The sequence below is a fragment of the Nannospalax galili genome, unplaced genomic scaffold, assembly GCF_000622305.1.
Source record: "Nannospalax galili isolate Female #2095 unplaced genomic scaffold, S.galili_v1.0 scaffold779, whole genome shotgun sequence".
NCBI lineage: Eukaryota > Metazoa > Chordata > Mammalia > Rodentia > Spalacidae > Nannospalax > Nannospalax galili.
The window spans coordinates 18,106-42,612 of record NW_008345224.1 but is presented as its reverse complement, the minus strand read 5'-3'; the positions used below and the strand labels follow the sequence as shown (position 1 = coordinate 42,612).

At 47.0% G+C, this 24,507-nt stretch overlaps 2 protein-coding genes across 15 annotated transcripts in view; one reads left to right on the top strand and one right to left on the bottom strand.

The window, feature by feature from the left end:
- The window catches only part of CUNH2orf76 (chromosome unknown C2orf76 homolog), a 90,561-nt gene extending 85,751 nt beyond the window's left edge, over nucleotides 1–4,810 (bottom strand). For 7 of the 14 annotated variants that reach the window (XM_029567507.1, XM_017800197.2, XM_008841398.3 and 4 more), the window contains exons 1-2: nucleotides 4,749–4,802; nucleotides 647–766 (exon numbers count right to left, since the gene is read on the bottom strand). The gene's annotated coding sequence lies outside the window, so the exon portion shown is untranslated. Of the gene's footprint in view, nucleotides 1–646; nucleotides 767–3,867; nucleotides 4,576–4,603 lie in introns of those variants that run through there. The other 7 variants (XM_029567502.1, XM_029567505.1, XM_017800196.2 and 4 more) reach the window with 5 other exon arrangements.
- Nucleotides 4,811–4,861: 51 nt separating this feature from the next.
- Nucleotides 4,862–12,242, top strand: Dbi (diazepam binding inhibitor, acyl-CoA binding protein). Its single transcript, XM_008841393.3, has 4 exons — nucleotides 4,862–5,019; nucleotides 6,000–6,117; nucleotides 9,474–9,536; nucleotides 11,992–12,242. The coding sequence occupies exons 1-4, from the start codon at nucleotides 5,011–5,013 to the stop codon at nucleotides 12,063–12,065; spliced, it is 264 nt and encodes an 87-aa protein (XP_008839615.1). The 5' UTR covers nucleotides 4,862–5,010; the 3' UTR covers nucleotides 12,066–12,242.
- The last annotated feature ends 12,265 nt before the right edge of the window (nucleotides 12,243–24,507 follow it).

Here is a 24,507-nt window from a genome sequence, read left to right as displayed (position 1 = left end):
ACATAAATAAAAATAAATATTTTTAAAAGAATGCAGAAAAAATAATTAAAAAATGTTTTTTGTAAAAAAGGTGGCTAGCCAGGCATGATGATGCATGCCTTTAATCCCAGTACTTGGGAGGCAGCGGCAGGCAGACCTCTATGAGATCAAGGATAGCCTGGTCTACATATCAAGTTCCAGACCAGCTGGGGATACAGAGAGACCCTGTCTCAAAAGAAAACAACAACAAAAAGGTATATGGTGCCTGAGACACCAGCTGAGGTTGTTTTCTGGCCTCCACACATACATACGCATACATGCACACATGCACACATACAGACATATGCAAAGACACTAAAACAGGGTATGACCTTGAACATATTATCCTCCCCTTCCTCCCAGCCAGCCTAGAACATTTCCCCACAGTCTCCCACCCCCAAGTTGTCTTGGTGTCTAATAACCTCAGCCCTCCCAGAGGTGAAGATGGGAAAAAATGATACCACGGGCATGCCTCACACACTCACTCTCCTCACCAGCACCCTGATGTAGCTCTCACAACATCCTGAGAAAGAGAATGGCAAAGGGGAAGAGGGTGGCTTAGACATTCAGCTGTCAAGTCTCCTCTCCCCGCAGCTGTGGGGAAAGTCCTGCTTGCCTTCATACTCACCCTCTTGGCTCTGTCCTCCTTCAGTACTCACAGAGCCCAAGACTCAGCCTCTCTCACACTCCTCCTGAAGCACTTCCCAAATGCCTGCTACTGCTGGAATCTGGCCAGAGGAGTCACATTCTAAAAAATGGGAGAGTGTTAACTCACCAACCTCATCTTCCAAGAAAGGTCTCTTACAACAGTTCATTTCTTAATGATTAGATTACTATTTTAGAAATTAGAAGTTTCATTTACAGCATGAAACTTAACCTTAAACCACTCTTCACACCCACTGGGCAAGAATAATTTCCACCTGTTCATGCATTTTGTCCATCTGGCTTAAGTTGCCAGCAAGGGAAGCTTGTGGATATAGGAATAGAGAAAACAACTTTAAAGTGACCAGGAAACTCTCTCCCTACTGGCTAGCTTATATGGTGCTAGAAGAGTCTATGCAGGCTGCTGGGGGAGAAAAGATAACAATGGTCCTATCTAGGGCTGGACCCTGCATGTTACAATACCAATCTGCCTAGAAACATGCTTGCATTAGTGAAATAGTGGCGTGATGGTTATGGGGTAACCAACAGCTCTGATTAGAGGAAGCCTGCTCTAGAAGGATTTCATGTCCAGTCCTGTAAATCGCTCAATCTGGCTTAAGTTGATTGCAAGGGAATCCTGGGGGCAGTCAAAATTATTTCCCAGGGGCATGAGGGCAAGCTGCAACAATGACTATGGCCTCTCTATTGATCAGCTGGGTCAGTCTGGCTGACAAGTTGGCTAGTCAGGCTCCCTCATGCTCCCCCAGCCCTCTTCTCCCAAAGCTGGGAATGCTACCAAGAGATTACAGAGGATTCCGGTCAGAGTTCATCTGCTTTGTTCTAGCTCACGGTTGCACACTCAATTCTAACAAATTCAGTTGGTTTCCAAGTTCACAGATAAACAGAAGGAATTTTTTTGGCTATTTTTGTCTCTGTGTGGGGAGCATATACCTATGTGTATAGGTGCACATGCCATACACGTGCAGAGGTTGATGTTGGGTCAACCCAACACTCCATCCATCTCCACCTTCTTTTTTGAGATGGGGACTCTCAGTGAACCCAGAGTTCACCAACAGGCTATCCTGGCTGACTAGGGAGCTCTAGATATCTATATCTGCCTCCCCAATGCTGGAAACGCAAGTGGGGGTCTAGGGATCTGAACTCAAGTCCCAATGCCTGCATGGCAGACACTACCAGCTGAGCCATCTCCCAATTCCACCCCCCCACACACACTTTTGACAGGGTCTCCTGAACAGGATGGCCTCAGGTTCACAGAGATCAGCCTGCCCCTGTCTCTCTCTTTTTTTTTTTTTGCTTTTGAAACAAGGTTTTGCTATGGAGCTCAGGCTGTCCTCAAACTTTCAGTGATCCTCCTGCCTTAGTCTACAAAGTGCTTGGACCACAGGTGTGTGCCACCAAGTACAGCCAGAAGGAGCAAATCTTCACAGGGAAAAAGCACTTTATTCATTCAACAATCATTTGTCGAGGGCCTAAGATGCAAGTGACCTGTATTCGCCTTCGTTTATGTATAGGAGAAAGCAGAAAAATAAAATGACAATATGTGAAAGTTGCTCATATGGACATAAATTGAGCTGAGAGACTTACAGTTTCTCAGGATTATCAAGAAAAATGATCTTTCCTAGTCTTGTAGATACATAAATAACATTCATATGACTTACCCCAAATACACTCTGGTTTATTTTAAAAATTAAATTCTTAGGGCTGGGGAGATGGCTCAGTCAGTAGTGTTTGCCATTCGAGCATGAGAACCTTGTATTCAATAACCAAAAACCACACAAAAAAGTGAGGCATGGTAAACAGACACATGAGGGAGACAGACACCAGAGGGCCCCTGGGGCTTGCTGGCCAGCTAGCCTTTCTTACTTGGGGAGTTCCAAGCCAATGAGAACTCTGCTTCAATAAATAAGGTAGAGAATGCCTGAGGAATGATACCTAAAGTTGTCCACTGGTCTCCACCTGTATGTGCGCGCGCACACACACACATCTGGAACCACTAGATGGAACTAGGAAAGTGAATTATATTCCTAACAAGCAACCTTGAACTATATACAGAACATCAAGATTTCCAATAATCTTGCTGTCTGCATCTAGTTAAAGCTCAATTGCACCAACTGATCTTTCAGAAGTATGTGATAAGGAAAATTCAGAAGCATCTGATCTTTTCAGATCTACTTCAGCTGGACGTAAAGAAAAAAAAAAAGGTTCTAGAGGCTGGAGAAATGGCTCAGCAGTTAAGAGCAGGTTGCTGCTCTTGCAGAGGATCTGGGCTCAGCTCCCAGCACCCCCATGGCAGCTCATAACTGTCTCTAACTCCAGTGCCAGGGGATCCAATGCTCTCTTCTGGACTCCACAGGCACTGCACACACATGGTGCACTTAAAATGCATGCAGGCAAAATACTCATACACAAAATAAATAAAAACCAGTTTTAAGGTTCTAAATTATCACTTAGGAAGAAACTTGCATTCCTTACACTTCACAGGTACTCTTTCCAGATTTAACTCCAAAATCATTGTGTCTTTTGCTTTCTGAAGAAGTGATTCACAAATTGACATATCTAGACATATTCCCTATAATTAAATGTCCCCTGCTTCCCAAACATTTCATAAAGGCTGACCTGTGCAAAGTTAATGACACCTGAAAGCTTGCACCTGTAACTTTCTGTTTCTGCTGCTGTAAGCTGAACCTGGGGCCTCAAATATACTAGGCAGGCACTCTGAGCTACACTCCCAGCCTTCCTGGCCCCCATTTATAAACCACTCAAGCTGTGTGATGGGGTGGAGGGTAGAAAAGGTGTCAGTCTCTTGTCCAGGCTCCGAAAGATAGGTCCTTACTCCACCATCTCCGCTCGAATCCTCTGATGACTTTCCATTTTAATCAGTATGATCGCTTGCATCCCCAGAACTGTCGGTTATGCCATCATGTAGCCAGTCTACCATTTTCTTAATTCTCCAGCCTCATCCTTCCTACTTAATCTCTCATTATCTGTGCCTTCTTAATAAGCTGTCTCTATTTCCTGGTACAGTTTTTTGGCCTGGGACACAAGGGCCCTGACTCAGATGCCCTCTGAACTCAGATCCTCTGTTCCACACTAAGCATGCTTTCCCTGACACCTTGGATATCTGTTTCTCTGATCTCCACGCCTAACTTAAAAGACATGGCTTTAGCCAAGCCTGGTGGTGCACACCTTTAATCCCAGCACTCAGGAAGCACAGGCAGGTGGATCTCGGGCCATCCTGGTCTACACAGCAGGTTCTAGGCCAGCTGGGGATACCAAGCTCGAACACGAACAGCAAAATAAAAGGCATGGCTGTTTCCATCTCTCTCCGGGCAGCTGGAACACATTGTTTACTCTTGCTCTCTACTAGAATGCTCCTTCCCAGACTTACAGGGCTTGCTCCAACAGCATCTTCTCTCAACCCCCAACACGGACGCACATACACTATTTAAAATGTCCAACTCTTTATACCCTTAAAAAACCCTATAATTTATTGAATTAACTATTAGACCACTATAAGAAGCTCCAAGATTGCAGGGATTATGTTTTGTCCACTGCTGCGTCTCCAAGGTCTTAGAACAGAGTACTTGTCTGACCAAGTGTTCACTAAACCTTTAAGGATGAAAAGTTATTCAGAGGCTCGGTCCACCTCTTCCGTTCACGTTTAAGACACATTCTCTGTCCTTACAAAGCACCCGATGGAGCACTGCACCGCAAATATAAACCATGCACGTGTTAGGGGTGCAGAACAGAAAACAAAGGGGAACAAGCACAGAAGAAACGGCTTGATCCAGCCGGCACCATCGCCACCACCGCGCCGTGCACTTGGAATTCTCCCTAGATGTCCCGGAATGGGTCGCAGACACCCCACGTCCCAGTCTGAGAAGTTACTAGACCAGGGATGCTACTGGAGGCCTCTGCCCACCTGGCATGAGATTTAGAGGAAAAGAACCATATTGGCCTCTACTCTCCTGCCGCAGCACCCCAGTCAACTCCACCTCCGTCCCCACACAGCTCCTGTCCTACTGCCCTCACCACACAGTACCGGGTACCCGGCGAGAGCTCCCCACCTGCTCCCGGCGTACCTTGCGGCTCCTCCCCGCGCATGCGTAATACATCCCCTCGCAGGAGGGGAGGGCTTGTGCATCCGGTCGCGCTGGACACGCCCCCAAAGGCAGAGCAGATTTCTGATTGGCTGTTGACGCTCGCCCGAGCAGGGTCGTAAACCAGGGTCTGTGCTTTTAAAGGCGCTCGCCGGAGTTCCGGGGAACTTGGTTACTTTGTCTTCTGCGCCTGCTCCACGGTCTCAGGGACCCAGATCACCTCGCCAGCATGTCTCAGGTAGTGCGCGTGCCCGGCCAGGCTGCAAAGATGCAGCGGGCTTGGGGATCGTCCTGCAGCGGGAACCCCGCGGGGTCTCTTCCCCCGGATGCCACTCAGCTGCTCTGGGATCCAAACCCAGCTCATAGCCTGGAGAGCGGAACTTTTTCCTTTGCAGATTTCTGAAACTGCCACCCACACCGCAAGTGCTCCAAAGTTGCCCATGGACTGGGCTTCGGGGTGAAGCAGGCACAGGGTCTTCGATAGAAATTGGGCAGTCTGGGGTGGAGAACAGGAAAGATTGACTCCCAAACCCAGAAGGACCCAGCAGAACAGAGGGGGAACGCGTGGAGGCCAAGGCTGAGGAGCTTTGAGGTCAGGGGGCGTAAGTACTGGTGGCCTGGCATGATGCCCCTGTAACAGGAGAGATGCGGTAAAGAGAGGTGACCCAGAGGCCTTTCCCTCCTTGGAGACCCTTGTCCTAGACTGAGCTCTGTGAGAGGACCTCTGGCTCCTCCCACCTGCCTCTTCCTAATCTGGGCACTGGGACAGAGGTCAACACTAAACTCCTGGTCCCAGTGGGAAGGGGCCAGGCAGCTGCTGACCCTGGACTCCACTGCATTCGGTGTCCTGAACCCTGATCCACTGTTTGTGATCACGCCATCTCCACTGATCGTAGGTCAGGGCTTCACTGGGATCCCAGCCATTATCGGGGCCAGTGGTGGTCAGGCAGTTCGACACCAATTTTCAAAGGCGTGGACGGCCTCTGTGGGGCAAGTCTTGGGCTGTCTGTTCACCATTGTGTTTCCAGCTCTTGACCTGAGTCTATAAGAACACCAGTTGGTTAAGTGGACAGATGACAGATGACTTTTTATTGCATCTCTCTAGCGTGCTTGTTATAGAGAAGACAGTTTTGGAGGAGTGCTGCTTTTCTACCTCTCATCCCTCCCTGGACCTCTCCCACTCACAGGCATCCTTCATCCCTCTCCTTTCCCTCTCAGGCTGAGTTTGACAAGGCAGCTGAGGAGGTGAAGCGCCTCAAGACACAGCCAACTGATGAAGAGATGCTGTTCATCTACAGCCACTTCAAACAAGCTACTGTGGGTGATGTAAATACAGGTATGTCCTGCTTCTCAACAGAGCCGGCTCCTGCCAAGTGGCTCAGCAGCCCCAGCTGGAAGTCTGTGGGAACTTCAGTCCCAATTGCTTGGGGCCTTCATGTTGAGGCAGGGCGTGGTGACATGGTTCATTGGCTTCCAGACTTTAAGCCAGGAGAATTTCATCTGCAAAGACCATCTTCCTGGGCTCTCAGTGACGCAGGGAGCAGGATTCAGTCCTGGTTTTAGGAGGGTTTTACTATGTTGGTATCTACTGTGATGGAAGTGAAGGCCTCAGCAGAGGAAGCTTGTTCGAAGGCCCTCAGCTCAGTAGTAACTTTGTGGAGCCATACTGCTTCCACCAGATGAATAGGGTTAGTGAGCATTTGGCAGCCTCCCCAAGCCTAATAGAGAAACAGGGCCACATCCTGGGGCAAGTCAGAAGTGATTTTGCTGGCTGCCAAATGACTTCTTTTTTCTGTAGCCAAAAATCTTGGTGTAGACATTTTCGTGTGGGCGGGTACATGTATATGTGCAGGCCAATGGACAATCTTAAGTATTCTGCCACAGGCATCATCCACTGTTTTGTTTTGTTTTTTGTTTGTTTGTTTGTTTTTTTGGTTGATTGGTTGCTTAGTTGCTTTTTGTTTGTTGAGATGGGAGCTCCCCCTGGCCCAGAGTTCACCAAGTAGGCTAGGCTGACTGGCCAGCAAGCCCCAGGGATCCCTCTGCCTCCACCTTCCCAGAACTAAGATTACAAGCACAGCACCACACAGGCTTTTTTTTTTTTTCTTTAACATGGGTCTGGGAATCAAACCAGTCTTCCTACTTACTTGCAAACAGAGCACTTTACCAACTGATCTGTCCTCCCAGCCCCTTGCTGTAGATTTTGAAGCTATGCTGTGGATTACCATAGTCTATTATTCTAATATTGTCTTTCTTGCTGCCTTGGGCAGTTTTCATTCTGCCCCAGATCCTGCCATGTGGCTGCATACTGAGGTAACTGCACAGTGTGTTCCATTAAGGACTCATGACAACACAGAGGGAAATGCCCCCCTCAGCCACCCACCCATGTTCAGGAGGAAGGTAGGCATGGCTCTCAATTCCACTGGAGCTAGGGTTGTAGGCCAAGCAAGTAGGTGAACTGCTGGCCAAATGTACCCAGAGCTAAGGATCATGGATAATGCCATGTCAAACACTGTAGTTCCTGTCAGAGCTTAGTTAAGGAAGGATTGTGTCAGAGGTTTTAAGAACATCCAGGAACGGGAAGGAGACATGACATGAGGAGGGAGCAAAGAAGCTGAGGTGCTTTTCTGAAAGATAGTATTTTCCTAGAGCCTGGCCTTTAGCCAAACTCAAGTGTGAGTATGGGTATACGGCCTTCAATCACCATCTGATCAGGGGGCTATTGGTCTTCTTTAGGACCTTACTGTTCAGTACTGCAAGGACTAGCCACATTTGGGTTTTAACTGAAAATGGTTAAAATTAAATAATGTCAAAAGCTCGGTCTCTAGCCACATGTTTTAAGAGTCAATATGGGGCATTTGCTTTCTGAACTGGATGTTTGCAGGGGCCAGCAAGATGGTTCAATGGGTAAGACACTTGCTGCCAAGCCTGACTATCTAAGATCAATCCCAAGGGCCCACATGGTGGAAAGAGAAAACTGATTCATGCGAGTTTTCCTCTGATGTCCACATGTGTACAATAGCATGCTTGCATCTCTCCTATACACAATAAATTGAATGTCACAAATACAAATTTCCATCTTTAAAGAATGGGCTGTCAGAGAATGTTGCTTTAGGATTCCAAGGGTTCCTCTACAGGAGCAATCTCTTTCAGGTATCCCAAAGAGTACATCCTGCAATTCTTAGGAACTTATCCCCATACATAGTACCCCAAACTATAGATGCTACAGTTGCTCCCCCTTGACAGTGACATAGGCCCTAAGAAAGGAAGGGCTTCCCCATACAGATGATCTGGAAGCATAACTTAAATAAACATTGCCCTCAGTAAAAACCCCTGCACATCAACAAGAAGTTCAGCAATGTGGTAGGAAAATGAGACCAGGCTATAAAGACAGTTCACAGGCAATGGTGCCCAGAACATATAACAGTAATGCAGCAGGGAGAGAGACCAGGTGGCCAAGAGCAGAGGGATGAGAAAAGTTTGATGGAATTTCCCCTTAGAGCCTTTAAAGTTTGAACCATGTGAAAGGATGTTTGTTTTAATTCGATTAAAGTACAGGTTTGGTTTATTTGAGACAGGGTCTCATGTAATCCAGACTGGCCTCAAACTCACTATATAGCCAAATGATGATCTTGACCTTCTGTTCCCCCTGCCTCTACCTTCCTAGTCCTGGATTACAGACATTGACCACGAGTTACCACCTAGTTTATTCAGTGCCAAGGATTGAGCCCAGGGCTTCATGCCTACTAGGTAAACACCAACTGAGCCACATCCTCAGACCTATTATTATTTAATATTTTGAGACAAAGTCTCACTAAGTTTCCCAGCCTGGCTTTGAACTCACTTGCTCTGTAGGCCAGGCAGGTCTTGAGCTTACAGTCCTCTTGCCTCAGCTTCTAGAGTGGCTGGCATCATGGGTCTGCCCCTCCAAGCCTAGCTATTGTTGTTTTTTTTTTTATTTTTTTATTTTTATAGTTTGAGGGTTTGAGACAAGTTCTGGTGTTATGGTTTGGGGTTTGGGACAGGTTTTTTCTCTTGAAAGAATGTTTTAGCCATGCTGGATCTGTATTTTCCTATAGAATTTAGGATCAATGTTTTGATTTCTTGAATAACAAACTGTCTCTAAAGAGGTTTTTTTTTTTTTTTTTTTTTTTTTTTTTATTTTTATTTTTTTGAAAGCAAGAGAGAGAGAAAGAGAGAGAGCGAGAGAAGGTCTTGTGTATTTGTGTAGCTCAGTAGCCCAGGATGGCCTAGAACTAGCTATGTAGCCGAAGATGACCTTGAATGTCTGATCCTCTGCCTCCTCTTCCTGAGTGCTGGGATTACAGCTGTGTACCACCATTCAGGGTTTAGGCAGTACTGAAAATGAAACCCAGAGCTTTGTGGATGTTAGGTAAGCAGTCTACTAAGCAAGCCACATTCTCGTCCCCAGAGTACAGTTTTTTTAAAGTAAAACTTTGGCTTTTAAATATTTAGCTTGAAGTTCAAAAACCTAAGAACACTTTTAATACTGTTTTCTTTAGATTTGAAGTTTGGATTGCTATACATCTGGGTTTCTTAAAATAGAACCCATTGTGCAATGGGAGTCAGTCCATTAAAAACTATCTTGGCTTTCATGGGAAGAAAGTTGATAAAGTTACCCATTAGAACTTGTAGCAAATCTGAATCCTGTCTTTCCCACCTTTGTTTCAGATCGGCCTGGGTTGTTGGATCTCAAAGGCAAGGCCAAGTGGGATGCTTGGAACCAGCTGAAAGGTACCTATTCTGATCAACTCTCTCCTTTGTGAAGCTGAGCCATGAAAGTCCCTTCATTCTGGAGTGTGAGAGGGAGGGGAAGAAACAGAGTTCAGGAGGCACATGTTGGAAACCAGCCCAGCTTGCCCAGAGTTGGGGAAAAACTGGGCTGCCTACTTTCCCTCTGAATAAGAGCTCCGTCTCTGACCAGAGGCATTCATTATCCAGAGAGAAATGGCTGGGGGACCAGGTCACTGGGAAACAAACTGCAAGGTGACATTGTTAGTATGGATTTTGAATGTGTTCAGAGTAAGGAGACTTCTCCTGTCTACATATCTGTCTCCCCACCAAGGCCAGGCAGTAACCCTTTAGCCTACTTGCCTTTCCCTAATTCCCTTCCAGCCAGAAGGGTACATGAAAAGGGATAAGATAATACATGGCCAGTGATTAGAGCTATTATATTCGGAGTATAAGCAGCCAAGAAGTGTCTAGGCTCTGACTGAATCACATGCCCCCATGGCAGTGAGCCCCAAAAGCTGGCACCAAAGCCACTGGCAGCTTTTGTGTCCTTACTAGCCAGTTGCTGAATAAGCCTTCTGTCTCCTTGCAAGTGAGAAAGCCATGAATTCAGGAAGGGCCCAGCACACTAAATGTACTGCTAGGGGGATGCCTGTCTGGCTATCCATCTTCCACACCATTCTCAGGCCATCTAGTGCTTCACAACAAGCTCTCTCAGCCCCTGGGCCTCTCACTGCCTGAGAGAATCCAGGAAACTGAGTGTGACTGTCCTTTGGGATGTATTCAGTGTCCCTCATGCTTCGACAAGCACACAAAGGTTTGCCTCATTCCTCTCCAAGAACTGACTGCTTTTGCTCAATCTTCAACCTCTTCTCCCAGTTTCTCTCTGGGGAGAAGAGGGTGGCTGGTATGGCATTTTCACAGCCAACAGAGCAGCTTTGGAAGACTAAGAACCCAACAGAGATAGCCAATAAGCTAAAGCCAAGCATGACCTCAGCAGCACCAGGGTGCCAGTTGCCTGCCTATCTAGAAGGCCAAGGCCCATGCTGACTGCTGTCCCACTTTCATGGGCAACCCACCATGCAAGGGCTTAGTGCATTACAGAGCAGAACTAGGCTTCGGGGGCACCTTAATCAGTCCTCGGCCCGTTTCTGAAAATTAGGTGAGGTCTACTTTACACATAATGTACAACCTCCAAAAATTAAACTAGGAAGCCGGGCATGGTGGCACATACCTTTAATCCCAACACCCAGGAGGCAGAGGAAGGTGAATCTTTCTAAGATTGAGGCCAGCCTGGTCTACATAGTAAGTTCTAGGCCACCTGGGACTAGGAGACCTATCTCAAAACCACCCTCTCCCTCCCAAAGAAAATTAAACTGGGGCCAAAGGAGGTGTGTCCAAGCTGTAGCCCAACATACTTGTAGATCATAACAGGTTGAATACCTGGGGCTGAGGCAGTGGCTCAGTCAGTAAGGTGCCTGCTGTGCAAGCATGAGGACCTGAGTTCAGATCACCAGTGCCTACATAAAAAAGCCAAGCCCAGCAGCATGCATCTGTAACCCAAGTGCTGGAGGGAGCAGAGCCAGGAGGATCCTCAGAGCTCACTGGCCAGCTAGTCTAGTTAATCCATGAGCTCTAGGTTCCATAAAGACTCTGTCTCAAAAAATAAAGTGGAGGGCCAATTAGATGGCTCAGCGAGTAAAGATGTTTGAGGCCAAGCCTGATAAACTGAGTTTGAGCCCTGAAGCCCACGTAGTAGAAGAAAAGAACTGACTCCCCAGCCACATGTGCTGTAGCATGCACATATTTTATACACATACACACACATACATATGTACATACATACATACATACACACTAAATAAATGACTAAATAAATAAATAATAAATGATTATTTTAAAAATAAGGTAGGGCTAGAGAGACGACTCAGTGTTTAAGAGCACTTGCTGCTCTTCCAGTGGATCCAGGTTCAGTTCTCAGCAGTGAGACAGTAGGTATCTCACAGTTGCCTATAACTCTAGTTCCAGGGGATCTGACACCTTCTTCCCCTATGGGCACCTGCACACACATGGTGCCTATCTATACACTCAGGCACACACACATACAATTAAATAATAAACATCATTTTTTGCTTTTGCTTTTGCTTTTTCCTTTTTGAGACAGGGTCTCCTGGTAACCCCAGCTGGCCTCCCAAGTGCTGGGATTATAGGAGTGCACCAGCATGCCCAGCCAAAATCTTTTTTTAAAATAAGTAGATACCCAACATTTAACTCTGACCTCCATGTTGCACATGTGTGCATATGTACTCTCAATAGGTACAAGCTTATACACTGCATATACCACAAAAATGCTCACACACACAAATTTAGAAAAAAAAAAAAAAGCTGGACAGACCTTGATGCTTTTCTAGTATGCTGCTTCCCTGGCCTATATTGTATGCCCCATGATTCCTTCCAGGGACTTCCAAAGAAAGTGCCATGAAAACCTATGTGGACAAAGTCGAAGAGCTAAAGAAGAAATACGGAATATAGAAGACTGGTTTGATGGCCCACCACACATGTGACGTATAATGACACAACATCTGCTTTGTTTGTTCTAATGTTGTAGATGATATATTGCTAATAAATTAGGGCCAGAATTAATCACTGACCCTCCTCCCTGAGTAGTTTTTATCTGAAATCAATTAAAAGAACATTTGTTAACTTCTACATCTTTAATCTTCTGGGTTCTTTATATATATAATTTTCTAAATTTATCACATTTTAATTTATGTATTTTGGGTGCATTTTGTGGGTAACCATGTAATGATGCCCATGTGGAGGTCAGAGGACAACTTGCTGGAGTTGGTTCTCTGCTTCCACCATGTGGGTTCTCCGGCCTGGCGGCAGGCACCTTTGCCTGCTGAGCCCTGCTCCAATCTCTACTCTCTGCTTCCTTTTGAAGATGTAGTCTGGGACCAGGGTTGTGGCGCAGTTGGTTGAATGCTTGCCTAGCAGGCAAGAAGCCCTGGGTTCAACTCCCCTACACTGCATTAAAAAAGCAGACGTGGTGCATGCTTATGATCCTGGCATTCAGGTAAAGACTGGGATATCAGAAGTTCAAAGTCATTTCTTGGCAACAGCAAGTTAGAAGCCAGCCTGTGCTACATGGGACTGTCTCATAAAACCAAATAAAAGTTAAAAAAGAAAGATGTGCTCTTAAAGTGGTTCTGCCCTCTTTCTGTGTACCTGGATGGAATGTGACTAGTGGTCACACGTTCCCAGCCCTGCCTGCAGGTGTGCTCAGCCTTGGGGAGGGACAGAGTTAAGGGAAGTTTTTTTCCTTTCTCCCACTCCTAGCCACCCTAAGGAAGATCAGATGAGCTGGCTTGAACGGAACCTATGGATTCTGAAAGCCAGATGTCCTGGGCTGGCCTCAGGCTCCAAGAAGGCAGTACTGACAAGTGTTTGACGTTTTTCTAAAGACCAGCCAGTGCCTGAACCAGAGCAGATGAACAAGAGTGGGAGCCCCTTCCTCTGGGTCTCCCAGGGTTCCTCAGGAAGCTAAGCCACTGATGTGTGGGGGAGCAATTCACCAGATAGCCATGGACTTCCTCAGTGGAGAGAAGGGAGAACAAGGCTTGGGGAAGCCACAGAAAAACAAGGCTGGACTTCCACTGGTGGACTTTCGGTTCAAAAGAAGAGACAGTAGGCAAGAGTGCCCTTACCAGGTGGGTCCCTTATACAGTCCCACGTGTGGGGTACAACAGTACCTTTTCTGGTTTTCTTGGTAAGTATGCTGAGGCTGAAAGGAACTCAGAAGTACTCTAAGGCCAGGCAGCTCTCTAAACTTGTCTCTTCCAAAGCCCAGTCCCTGGTGTTAGACACAGTTCAGCTTCACCCCAGAACAGCTGTGAGGCCTCAGGATGACTTGCCCAAACTCCCTCAGCTGCTTTACTCAATGAATAATCCACTTTCAAACACTTGTCCCCTGGTTCCAAAGCCTGGGCCTGCAGAAGGGAGGAGTTGGCTGCCTGCATGGTTGGGTATGGCATTTTCTGTACCACAGGACAAGTGAGAACAGACTTGAATGTGTAATTGGACCCTAGGCAGAGGGAACACAGTGGGGTAGATGTAAAGGGGCCGTCCATGGACTGGGGAGATAACTTTGAAAAGTGCTTGGGACCTGAGTTAATACCCAGAACTCACACAAAAGCTAGGTGTGGTGTCATGCTCTTGAAATCCCAGTACTAGAGAGAGGCAAGCAGATCCCTAGCACTTGCTGGCCAGCCTAGCCTACCTGGTACGTTATAGACCAGTCAGAGGCCCTGTTTTAAAAGCAGGCAGTGCCTAGCGAGATGGTGCATGCCTTAAATTCCAGCACTTGGGAGGCAGAGGCTGGTGGCTCTGAATTTGAGGTCTGTCTGGTCCCTTTTGGGAGGGGGGGGTCCATTGTTTCAATAGTCTGACAGATTGAAGGACACAAATGGCTCCTTAGAATATCAGTTTTGCCAGACCAGCCATAGAGTAAATGGGTAAGAAGTACTTGACAGCCTTCAAACCTGTTTCTGGTATGGGGGGGAAGGGACAGCTCGGTGGGCAGATTGGCGCCCTCAGGCCCTAGGTCTCCACCTCTAGACTAGTTAGGACCAGACGACTCCTGGCATAAGCCCTGACATTCTGTGGTTCCACAGCACTAAGACTACCTTCTGACTAGGCAGTAATACTCATTTTAAGAAAAGGCAGTGGCCTGAGGCCTTTCAGGGCCACCACTGCCAAGGCCTCTGATTCGTGGCCTGTATGTGCTGAGGACCTGCTAGGAGCCATCACTCATAGTCTTCATTTCAGTTTTGCATTTCACCCCACAGTCCTTTGGTGTGGGGAGTACACCTCATTAGGTTTTGGGGCACAGAATACAGGAACAATAGGAGAGAAAGAAGGAAATTATACCTGACCTCAGACAAAACTAAATTTATTGAAGCACCTCAGCAAGGGCCAGAAGCTTTCCCCTCATGTTATGGCCATTGGGCTTATATAGGATACAGCTGTGGCTGGCTAACTATGCCACACTCTTGTGATGTTTATGGCCCCCTTCCTGGCATCTGGTTTGCTCTGGTTTATCTTGAGAGACAGAGGGTTTATGATCTCCTCTTGGAACCATTTGCTCAAGGAGACAAGTTGTCTTGGGAAACAGGCTATCTCAACAAACAGTTCTCCCAGAAGGGAGGGAAGTGACGGATTGATAACGTAGCTTTCTGCAGGCTTTCGGAAACTGGGGCATTCTATCATAACTTCACTTGATCGTAGGGAATATATTCCAGGATGATGTCTCAAAGGCTGAGACCACTGAGAGTGCCAAACTCCATGTACACTGGGTTTTGTTTGTTTTTGTTCTGGTTTTTATTTGGTTGGGTTTTTTGTTTGTTTGTGTTTATTTAGCATTTTTGTTATTTTTATTTTGTGTGTATGAGTGTTATGCCTGCATTTATGTAAGTGCACTCATGCTGTACAATGTCTTCGGAGGTCAGAAGAGGGCAACGGATCTTTGTGATCTTTCTGCCCCAGCCTCCTGAGTGCTCTGATTACAGGTCTGTACCACCACACCCCATTCCCATTTACTGTTTTTGTACTTGTTTCTCACAGGTGCTGAAAGCACAGAAAGCAAAACGCAGGTGTGGAACACTGCTGCACCATGTGGGGGAATTGCTGTGTCTGTTAGCCAAGCGAGGAGATTAAAGCTTAGGTGATACAAATGGATCCAAGCCCAGGCTCTCTGGATAGGAAGGCTCAATCTGTCCCCTTCTATCGTGATCCCTCTGGCCAGCCCTCAGCTCTGCATCTTCACTGACTGTTGGACAAGAGTGACATCTTAGCTAGCAGGAGCTGCTCTTGTGAAAGCTGTGGAATCCATTCATGAGGACCGGCTTGGCACAGGCAACCTTGCTTTTTAAGAGCCTCAGGTGATTCTGGGACTGAGTCAGGTTTGTCAACCAGCACTACTCACAACCCCCCCTTCCGCCTCCTCCCACTCCCCATACACACACTAGAGAGCTGTACAACTGGTTCCTCGAGAACATTTACATAGTATTCTGAAGAGTCAGGCTCAGCAGCTCTCCTGGGCTCTGGAAGTGAAATAATGAAGGTCCTGGCCTGGCTCCACCATGCAGTGCTGTGCTTCAACTTGACAGAGCTCCAGGCAAACAAATGTGGCCTATCCAAGGATGTCCTCACCACACCAAGGTGGTCCCATTATCCAGAAGTCTGGGGACCAAGAAACATGATTAGGTTACTAGATTGCAAGTCAGAGGTCTTTGGCTTAGCTGCTGCCCAGTTAGACATAGGGCAAGTTATATCACCTCTGGGAGCCTCAGTTTCTTCAGCAATAAAATGGAGCTTAGGGCTGGGGACATGATTCAGTGTTTGTACAAGCATAAGGACCTGAGTTTGAATCCTTAGAACACGTGAAGCTGGGGGAGATACACACATCTGTAATCCCACTGTTCACAGAGGAGAGGCAGAGACAGAAGAGTCCCTAGAAGGTCACAGGCCAGTTAGCCTGGAGAATGCAGTGGAAAAACAAGAGACTCGGCCCAAACAAGGTAGAAGGTGAGGACTGACACCTGACCTTGTCCTCTGACCTCAGCATGTGCTGTGGCACACATCATCCAGTTCCATTTCTGTTGCTGTAACAAAATATTCTGACCAAAAATCAACTAAACAAAGGGTTTATTTGGCTTACAATTCCAAGTTACAGTCCATCACTGAGGAGAAAAGGCAGGAACTCAAAGCAGCTAGTCGCATCACATCCACAGTCAAGAGCAGAGAGAGACAAATGCACTCATGCCAACTGCTGCTTTCAGCTAGCTTTCTCCTCTCCCGCACTGTTCAGGACCTCCTACCTAGGGAATAGTGCTGCCCACAGTGGGCTGGTCTTCCTATATCAATTAATAATCCAGACAGTTCCCCACAGACATGCCCGTGGACCAACCTGATCAAGAAAATTCCTTAATTGAGGCTGTCTTCTCAGGTGATTCTATATTTTGGCAAGTTGACAATTAAAATTAACCATCACAGCTGGGGGTGGTGGCGCATGCCTTTAATCCCAGCACTCAAGAGGCAGGCAGATCTCTGTGAGATTGAGGCTGGCCTAGTCTCCATTGCAAGTTCCAGGTAAGCTGGGGCTACAGGGGAAACCCTGTCTCAAATAAGAGGGCGCTAGAGAGATGGCTCAGTGTACTGGATGCACTTGCAGAGTACCCAGGTTCAGTTCCCAGCACCCACATGGCAGCTAACAATCATCCGTAACTCCTGTTCCAGGGGCTCCAACACCCTTTTCAGATCTCTGTGGGTACTGCATGACATGGGTGCACTTAAATGCATCAGATAATACATTCATACACATAAAATAATTAAAATGTAAAAAAGACGAAAAATTATCTCTCTCACACACACACGCACACACACTTCTTTTAATGGAGCTGAGAAGGCTAGTGAAAGTCACAGGAGTACACAGAGAAGGCCTTACTCAGTGACTGGTTTGACTGGGGCCAAGCAGAGATATAGTGAGGGGTGGCTTCAACAGCCAGATGATTAGAGGTACTTAAATTCCAGGTGTTTGGAGCTGAGGATGAGCCCAAAGAAGTCATCAGTGGGACCACTTTTCCCAGAGTTCCCTCAGCTCAGCCCCTCCATGGTGGAAAAGGTCAGGACAATTCTCCCTCATTTCTTCAATCTGCCTTCTGCTGCCCTTGCTTCTAAAAGGAGTTGAGGCAGCCATGAGGAAACAGAAAACTATGGGAAGCCTGGAGTGTGAGGATGACAAGATGCCCTTGACCTTAAAGAGCCATGAACACAAGCCCCAGTGCTACAGAAGTGCCTGGGTGGCACTACTGCCTGAGGAAGCTACACTGGCTGGCCAGAGAGCCCTAGAGATCCTCCTGTCTCTCCCTTCCCAGCACTGGGATTACAGATGTGTACCATCACACCCAGTTTTTATCATGTGGATTCTGGGGATCAAAGTCAGATTCTTAGGTTTTCAGATCAAGTACTTTACCAACTAAATTATCTCCTTAGCCCTTGGAGTATTTTTTCTATTATTATTTTTAATTATTTTGTGTGTGTGTGTATGTGTGTGTGTGTGTGTGTTCTCTGGTGTGCATGTGGAGGTCAGAGGACAACTTGCCGATGTCAATTCTCTCCTTCTACCACGTGAGGTCCAGGAATTGAACTCAGGTTGTCAGGCTTAGCTGCAAGTGCCTCTGACCCCTGAGCTGCCTCAACCCTCGAAGTACTTTTTATTACTTATTTATTTCCTTTATCTATTTATTTTGGCTTTTTGAGGCAGGGTCTTGCTATGTAGTCCTGACTGGCCTGGAACTCACCATGTAAACCAGGTTAGCCTGAAGCCACAGACATCCACCTGCCTCTCTCCTGAGTGCTGGGATTAAAGGTGTGCACCACAATGCCCCGCCCTTCAAAGCACTTTTAAAGGAAGCACTGTGTGGGAGCACCTTGGGGCCATTATGAAGTAGAAGGCTTAGTTGGATATAGGCACTGTCATATTAAGACAGGGGATCTGATAACCAGGATGGCTGCTAAGTGATTAAGTATCTACTCAAATGATTTTCTGCGATTCTTCATTTAATATTTTCAGACTAAAAACACAGAAGTGAGGCATGGATAAAAGAGTGGACTGCTGTAGGGTCTTTGCAGGTGTAATTAAGGGAAGGATATTGAGACAAGATCATCTTGGATTTAAGGTGGGACCTGGCCCAGTGTTGAGTGTCCTTAGAGAGAGAGGAGAGGGAGATACAGCCATCCAAAGGGAAAGGTCATGTGAGGATGGGGACAGATTGGAGTCATGTCTACAAGGTGTCTACAAGGTATCTACAGTGGAGCGTGCATGAGCAGCAACTGTTGCTAGATGTACTGGAGCCTAACCCACAGCATAGAGTCAAGTCTAGCTGATCCCAGACAAGCACCCAGGAGCTGCACACCTGTGAGTTAGAGATGGATGTATCAAAGCAATCCTAAACTAATGAGTCTTAAGGGTTGTTGGTCATTCAGCACAGGGATGGTTAGTCTTTGTTATCAACTTGGCACTGTGTAGAATTGCCTGGGAAGGGAGTCTCAATAAAGGATTGTGTAGATTAGGTTGACCTCAGGGCATGTCTGTGAAATGTTATCTTCATTATGTTGAGGTGGGAAGATTGGTCTACGAACGGTGGCAATATTCCTTGAGCAGGAAAAAGTGAGCTGAGAGACAGCATGCATGCCATTAATTCATTGCTTTCTGCTTTTGATTGTGGCTACGATGTGACCAGTTGCTTTAAGTTCTGGCCACTTTGACTTCCCTACAGTGAAGGACTGTAACCTGTATTTGTGGGCCAAATAAACCCTTTCTCCCTTAAGTTGCTTTTGTCAGGTTATTTTTACAGCAACAGGAAGCAAAAACCATTGCACTAGATGTTGGGTATAGACATACGGTGTGTCTGCCTTCCCCTATTTCACATGTAACAGTTCCTCTTTTGTTTTTTCACTTTTGTGTGTATGTGCATTTGTGGGTACATGTTCATGCAAGTGCACATGCATGTATGTGTGCACGTATTTGGAGTCCAGAAGTCAACCTCTGTTGTCTTCCTCAGTCACTCTCCACCTTGTTCTCCAAGTCTGAGTTTCACTTTTACCTGGAGCTCACTAATTCAGTGAGGTTGGCTGGCCAGTGAGACCCAGGGATCCTCCTGTTTCTTCCTCTCAGAACTAGGATTTCAAATGTGTCCCAGTATACCTAGATTTTTTGCATTCTGGGAATTGAACTCAGGTCCTTGTGTGTTTGCTCTACTAAGTTATCTCCCCAACTCCCTAATTCCTCTTTTTTATTTTAGGGCAGAGGCCAAAAGAGGCCAGAGGACAACCTTGGCTGTCATTCCTCGGGTGCTGTCCACCTTGGTTTTGTAGGACCCCCAGGCTGGGGTACCCAACATCCACGGGAGGCTGCACCCCAATAACTCAGTCCTCAGACAAGGAAATGCAACAAGCCAGAGGATTTAATCGTTTGCGCAGACAAGGCTCTTGCCTCACTCAGAGAGAAAGAGAGAACAGCAGCCCCGAGCTCAGCTTACAGGTGATTTTTAAAGGCAGAAACCACAAACCACAACCGGCAGCAGTGGGAGAGGGCCGGCAGCAACCGGCAATAGGGGGCTGGCAGCAACCGGCAGTAGTGGGAGGGGAAGTCTCTGGTGATGTCCGGAGCATGAAAAGGTCAGCTCTTTCTCAGCAGTTAGAATTATTTTACTTTTTACTTCCTTGTACAATTTTTCTTTTGCCTGGGGGACTTAGTTTGAATCCACTTTGGCCTGAGGGGCTTGGTTTGATTCCATCAGTATGTAAGTGCACCTGTGTCATGCAGTGCCCGAGGAGGACAGAATAGGGCATCAGATCCCCTGGAACTGAAGTTACAGACAGTTGTTAGCTGCCATGTGGGTGCTGGGATTTGAACCTGGGTCTTCTGAAAGAACAGCCAGTACTCTTAACCACTCAGTCATCTCTCCAGCCCCTGAAAATAATAAATTTGACATGAAATTTTACTCCAATTGCTGGATTACTTAGGTGCACCTAACTATAACAAGCTCCAAGTGCATATGAAAATTAGGATAAATCAGCCAGGCCTAGTGGCACACGCCTATAGTCCCAGCACTCGGGAGGCAAAGGCAGGTGGATCTCCTTTGATGGAGCTTAGTCATAGAGTCTCTAACAACCCCTGTGTTGTCAGCATAGAAACAACATTTTTTATTTAGAGCCGCACAAAGCCCTCCTTTCTTGAGGAAAAGCAGATTTAGTCTCCTTTTATTTTGTAATACCACTTCTGAGAGGGAGGTTAGAGATTTTTCTAAGTGAGTAATTGACTGTTCTATTGCCTTAATGTCTTCATCAACTGCCATCTGCAAATCTGCATAATATTGTGGCCCTTGTATTAAGGCTGCTGTTCCAGTTCCCACTCCCGCAGCCACCCCTACTCCTAGAAGTATTGCTAAAGTTAGGGACACAAGCTCTCTTCTGTACCTTATTGGTTGTTGTTCAAAAAACTGTTCTACAGACTCTGTGGGGTGATAGAATACTCGGGGCAGGAGCTTAATCATGACACAGTAATCTTGAGAGGTTCTGAGGACCATACTAGCTACACAGGGAGTTAAACCAGAATTACATGCCCACCAAGCCCCTTGTGGGGGCAGAAGGTAGTAATTTCTTTCTCTTGAAGGTACAGAGATAGTGGAGTTGCAAAGGCGGGCATGAGTTGGAGGTAGGTTTCCTAAGCAGAGCCCAGATCCTGAGACTTCCATGAGGGTTAAGGGGTGAGGAGTCTCTCTATGACATAAGTTGGCTGAAGTGGTATTATTGAAGGCCCCTTGGATTGCTACACCCTCGTAATAAGGGGGTGCTGCTGTTAAACATAGCCAACAGGATTCAGTTAGGTTGGGGTCTGTCTGTCTAATGGCCTTATATGCTCCTTGAATTAAATTGAACAGTCGGTCCCCCGTGGGCGAAACCTTTTGACTCGGGGGGGCTGGAGGTCTGTTTTGACAGGATACTGGTGGGGGAAGTGCCAGAAAAAGGGTTGGGGAGGTGCTGTGAGGTGACTTCAGGTATTAAGGCTGGCGGGGGATTTGGGTAGCTGGGGATGGGATTTTGGATAGGTAAGACGGGGTTGGGGCCTATAGCTACTGGATGGGAGGAGATGTCTCTTTTAATAGTAAATAAGAGACCAGGATCTGTCCCCTCCTTATATATCCTAATTCCCCAAGAATAACCTTTGTCCCAATTTATAGCCTTTTTTCCTGCTGTTGTGAATTCTACCCGGAGGGGGTGGCACCATTTACCTTGACAGTCCTGATTAGGAACATTTGGGCTCTTATGAGAATAATTTGCTTTTACAGTGATATAATCCCAGGATGAGGATGGGGACCACCAGGTGTCCCCGGTTGTTTCGCATCCCCAGTTTTTACAGTAAAAATAGTCCCTTTCTCCACATTGGGAGTTGAGCCACTTATCTCGATGATTACCTGGGCAGACATAGAAGGTTAACAAATGCAACAGGTTCCGTTGTTGTTCACGACACCCTCCCCATGTTAGGTGGGGCCCTCCAAACAGGGGGTAAGCTTCCGGGCTGGGTATTTTATCAGGATCCGTGAAGTCTGGTATGTCCCAGGGTGCCGGTGCTCTTAAGGCCAATTTACACAAATCTGGATACAATGTAGGCCACCAAGTGCCTTTGGGTGCCATTTTGTGGGTTTTAAACACTACAATACCCATTTGAGTAATCACCCACCAGGTGGTCAGTATAGGGAGGTGGGGGCTTCCTTGACTGGGGACAAACCTACAAACAAGTAGAATCATTAGGTATCTCTGGAGAGTCTTATTTTTAGAGGGTTGGATGTCTTGTGTAGATGCCATTTTCCAGCGTCATCCTGGGCCGGAGCTCTCTTGGTGTGGGAAGCATGGATCCAGGCTGAAGTCCTGTCTACTTTGAGGGCCATGGGCGTAGTCAGGAGAACCATGTAGGGTCCTTTCCACCATGGTTCAAGAGTCTTTACGTTGTGTCTTCTCAGATACACCTGATCTCCAATCTGGTAGGAGTGGGACGTTTGTGGACTCCCAGGCCGGTAGACAGCAGCCAAGGGCCTCCAAACCTGGTTCTGGATGATCTGGAGGGCTTGGAGTCTTGTTTTCAGGCTTAGGTAGTCCGAATAGAGGGAAGATGTCTTCAATCAGTTTCTTCACCACAGTCTGGGCTGTTTCCTTCTGGGTGGGGAAAGCTTCAACCCACCCTGAGAAAGTGTCTATAAACACTAGGAGATATTTATAACCATATTTTCCTGGGAGGACCTCAGTAAAATCTACCTCCCAATTAGTCCCTGGTCGTGTCCCTCTTTCTCTCATGCCAGATGGGACCTTTGATCTGGAAGCATTTACCAGGGAACATGAGACACAATCTCCCAATACCTTCTGGACTAGCTGGTTAAGGTCTGGGAAATAATAGAATTGTTCTTCTCTTTCTATCTCCACATTTTAGTTTCAGGATCCATTATTGCGCCCAACTCCTGGGCTACTTTTAGGTCTTGTTCGGAATAAATGAAGAGATCTTTTTCTGGTTCCTCTGCGTTCTCATCCTCCGGTGACGATTGGGCATAGAGAATGCAGGTGCCCTCTGCTACCTGGCGGGCAGTTTCATCTGCCATCCTATTGCCCCGAGCAATCAGCCCCTGGTCTCGCTGATGTCCAGGGCAATGGATAATGCTGACCTTTTTAGGTAAATACAGGGCTTGTAGAAGGGCCACTATTGTTTCCTTATTTTTAATGTCTTTGCCTGCCGAGGTGAGGAGCCCCCGCCTCCGGTAAATTTCTCCATGTACATGAGCTGTGGCAAATGCATAGTGGCTGTCAGTGTAAATGTTGACCTTCTTGGCCTCTGCTAATTTTAGGGCCTGGGTTAGGGCTTCTAATTCAGTCCGTTGGGCCGATGTTCTGGCCTGCAGGGCCTGGGCCCAGATTATCCATTCCCCATCGACCACCGATGCCCCCGCCTTATGCTCACCGTCTCGCAGAAAGCTGCTCCCATCCATATACCAAGTGGCATCTGCATCAATTAGGAGCTGGTCGGTGAGGTCTTCCCTAGTCCCATGCATCTCCGCAAGTATTTGTTGGCAGTCATGGGGGATCTCAGTGCCTTTTTCTGGGACTGGCAGCAACGTGGCGGGGTTTAAAGTGGCTGGACTACCAAACTTGATCTTTTCTGGATTTAATAGTAGTGCCTGATAATGGGTCACCCTAGCATTTGACAGCCATCTGTCAGGGGGCTGTCTAATGATGGATTCCACCGCATGTGGTGTTATAATAGTTAGGGGCTGGCCCATGGTGAGTTTCTCTGAGTCTTTTACCAGGGATGCTATTGCCGCCATGATTCTCAAGCATGGGGCCAGCCAGCGGCCACATTGTCCACTTTCTTTGAGAGATAAGCCACTGGTCTTTTCCAGGGTCCCAAAGTCTGAGTAAGAATTCCTTTCACCATCCCTTTATTTTCATCTATGTATAAGATGAAAGGTTTTGTCAAGTCTGGTAATCCTAGAGCTGGAGTTGTCAGCAGCGCTCTTTTTATTTTGTCAAAAGCTCTCTGGTGTTCTTCCGCCCAGATGAAAGGGGTCCCGCTCTTTGTTAAAGGATATAGAGGAGCTGCTATTTCAGCAAAGCCCGGTATCCATAATCTACAGAATCCTGCACTTCCCAATAACTCTCTGAGTCCTCTGGCTGAGGTTGGTGGGGGGATAGAGGCTACCGCTTGTTTCCTGCTGTCCATTAGCCAGCGTTGCCCTCCCTCCAACGGGTATCCCAAATAATTCACCTGCTGTAGACACATCTGGGCTTTCTTTGCCGAGGCCTGATACCCAAATTCCCCCAGTCTCAATAGGAGAGCCTCCGTACCTTGCAGACAGCCAGCTTTTGTTTCGGCCGCTAAGAGTAGGTCATCCACATACTGAAGAAGCATAATCTGTGGGTTTCTTACGCAAAAGTCAGCCAAATCACGATGTAGAGCTTCATCAAACAGAGTAGGGGAGTTCTTGAATCCTTGGGGGAGTCACGTCCAGGTTAGTTGCCCCGATATTCCAGCTTCAGGGTCCTTCCATTCAAAAGCGAAGATGGGCTGGCTAACCGGGCTCAGCCTTAGGCAGAAAAACGCATCCTTCAGGTCAAGTACAGTATACCACCTGTGGCTGGGAGGCAAAGAACTCAGGAGATTGTAGGCATTGGGAACAGTGGGGTGTATATCTTCTATGCTCTGATTGACTTCTCTTAGGTCTTGGACCGGTCGATAGTCATTCGTTCCTGGCTTTCTTACGGGGAGCAGTGGGGTGTTCCAACGTGACTGACAGGGGCAGAGTATGCCTATTTGTAAAAGTCTTTGAATATGGGGTCTAATTCCCTCTTGGGCCTCTCTGCTAAT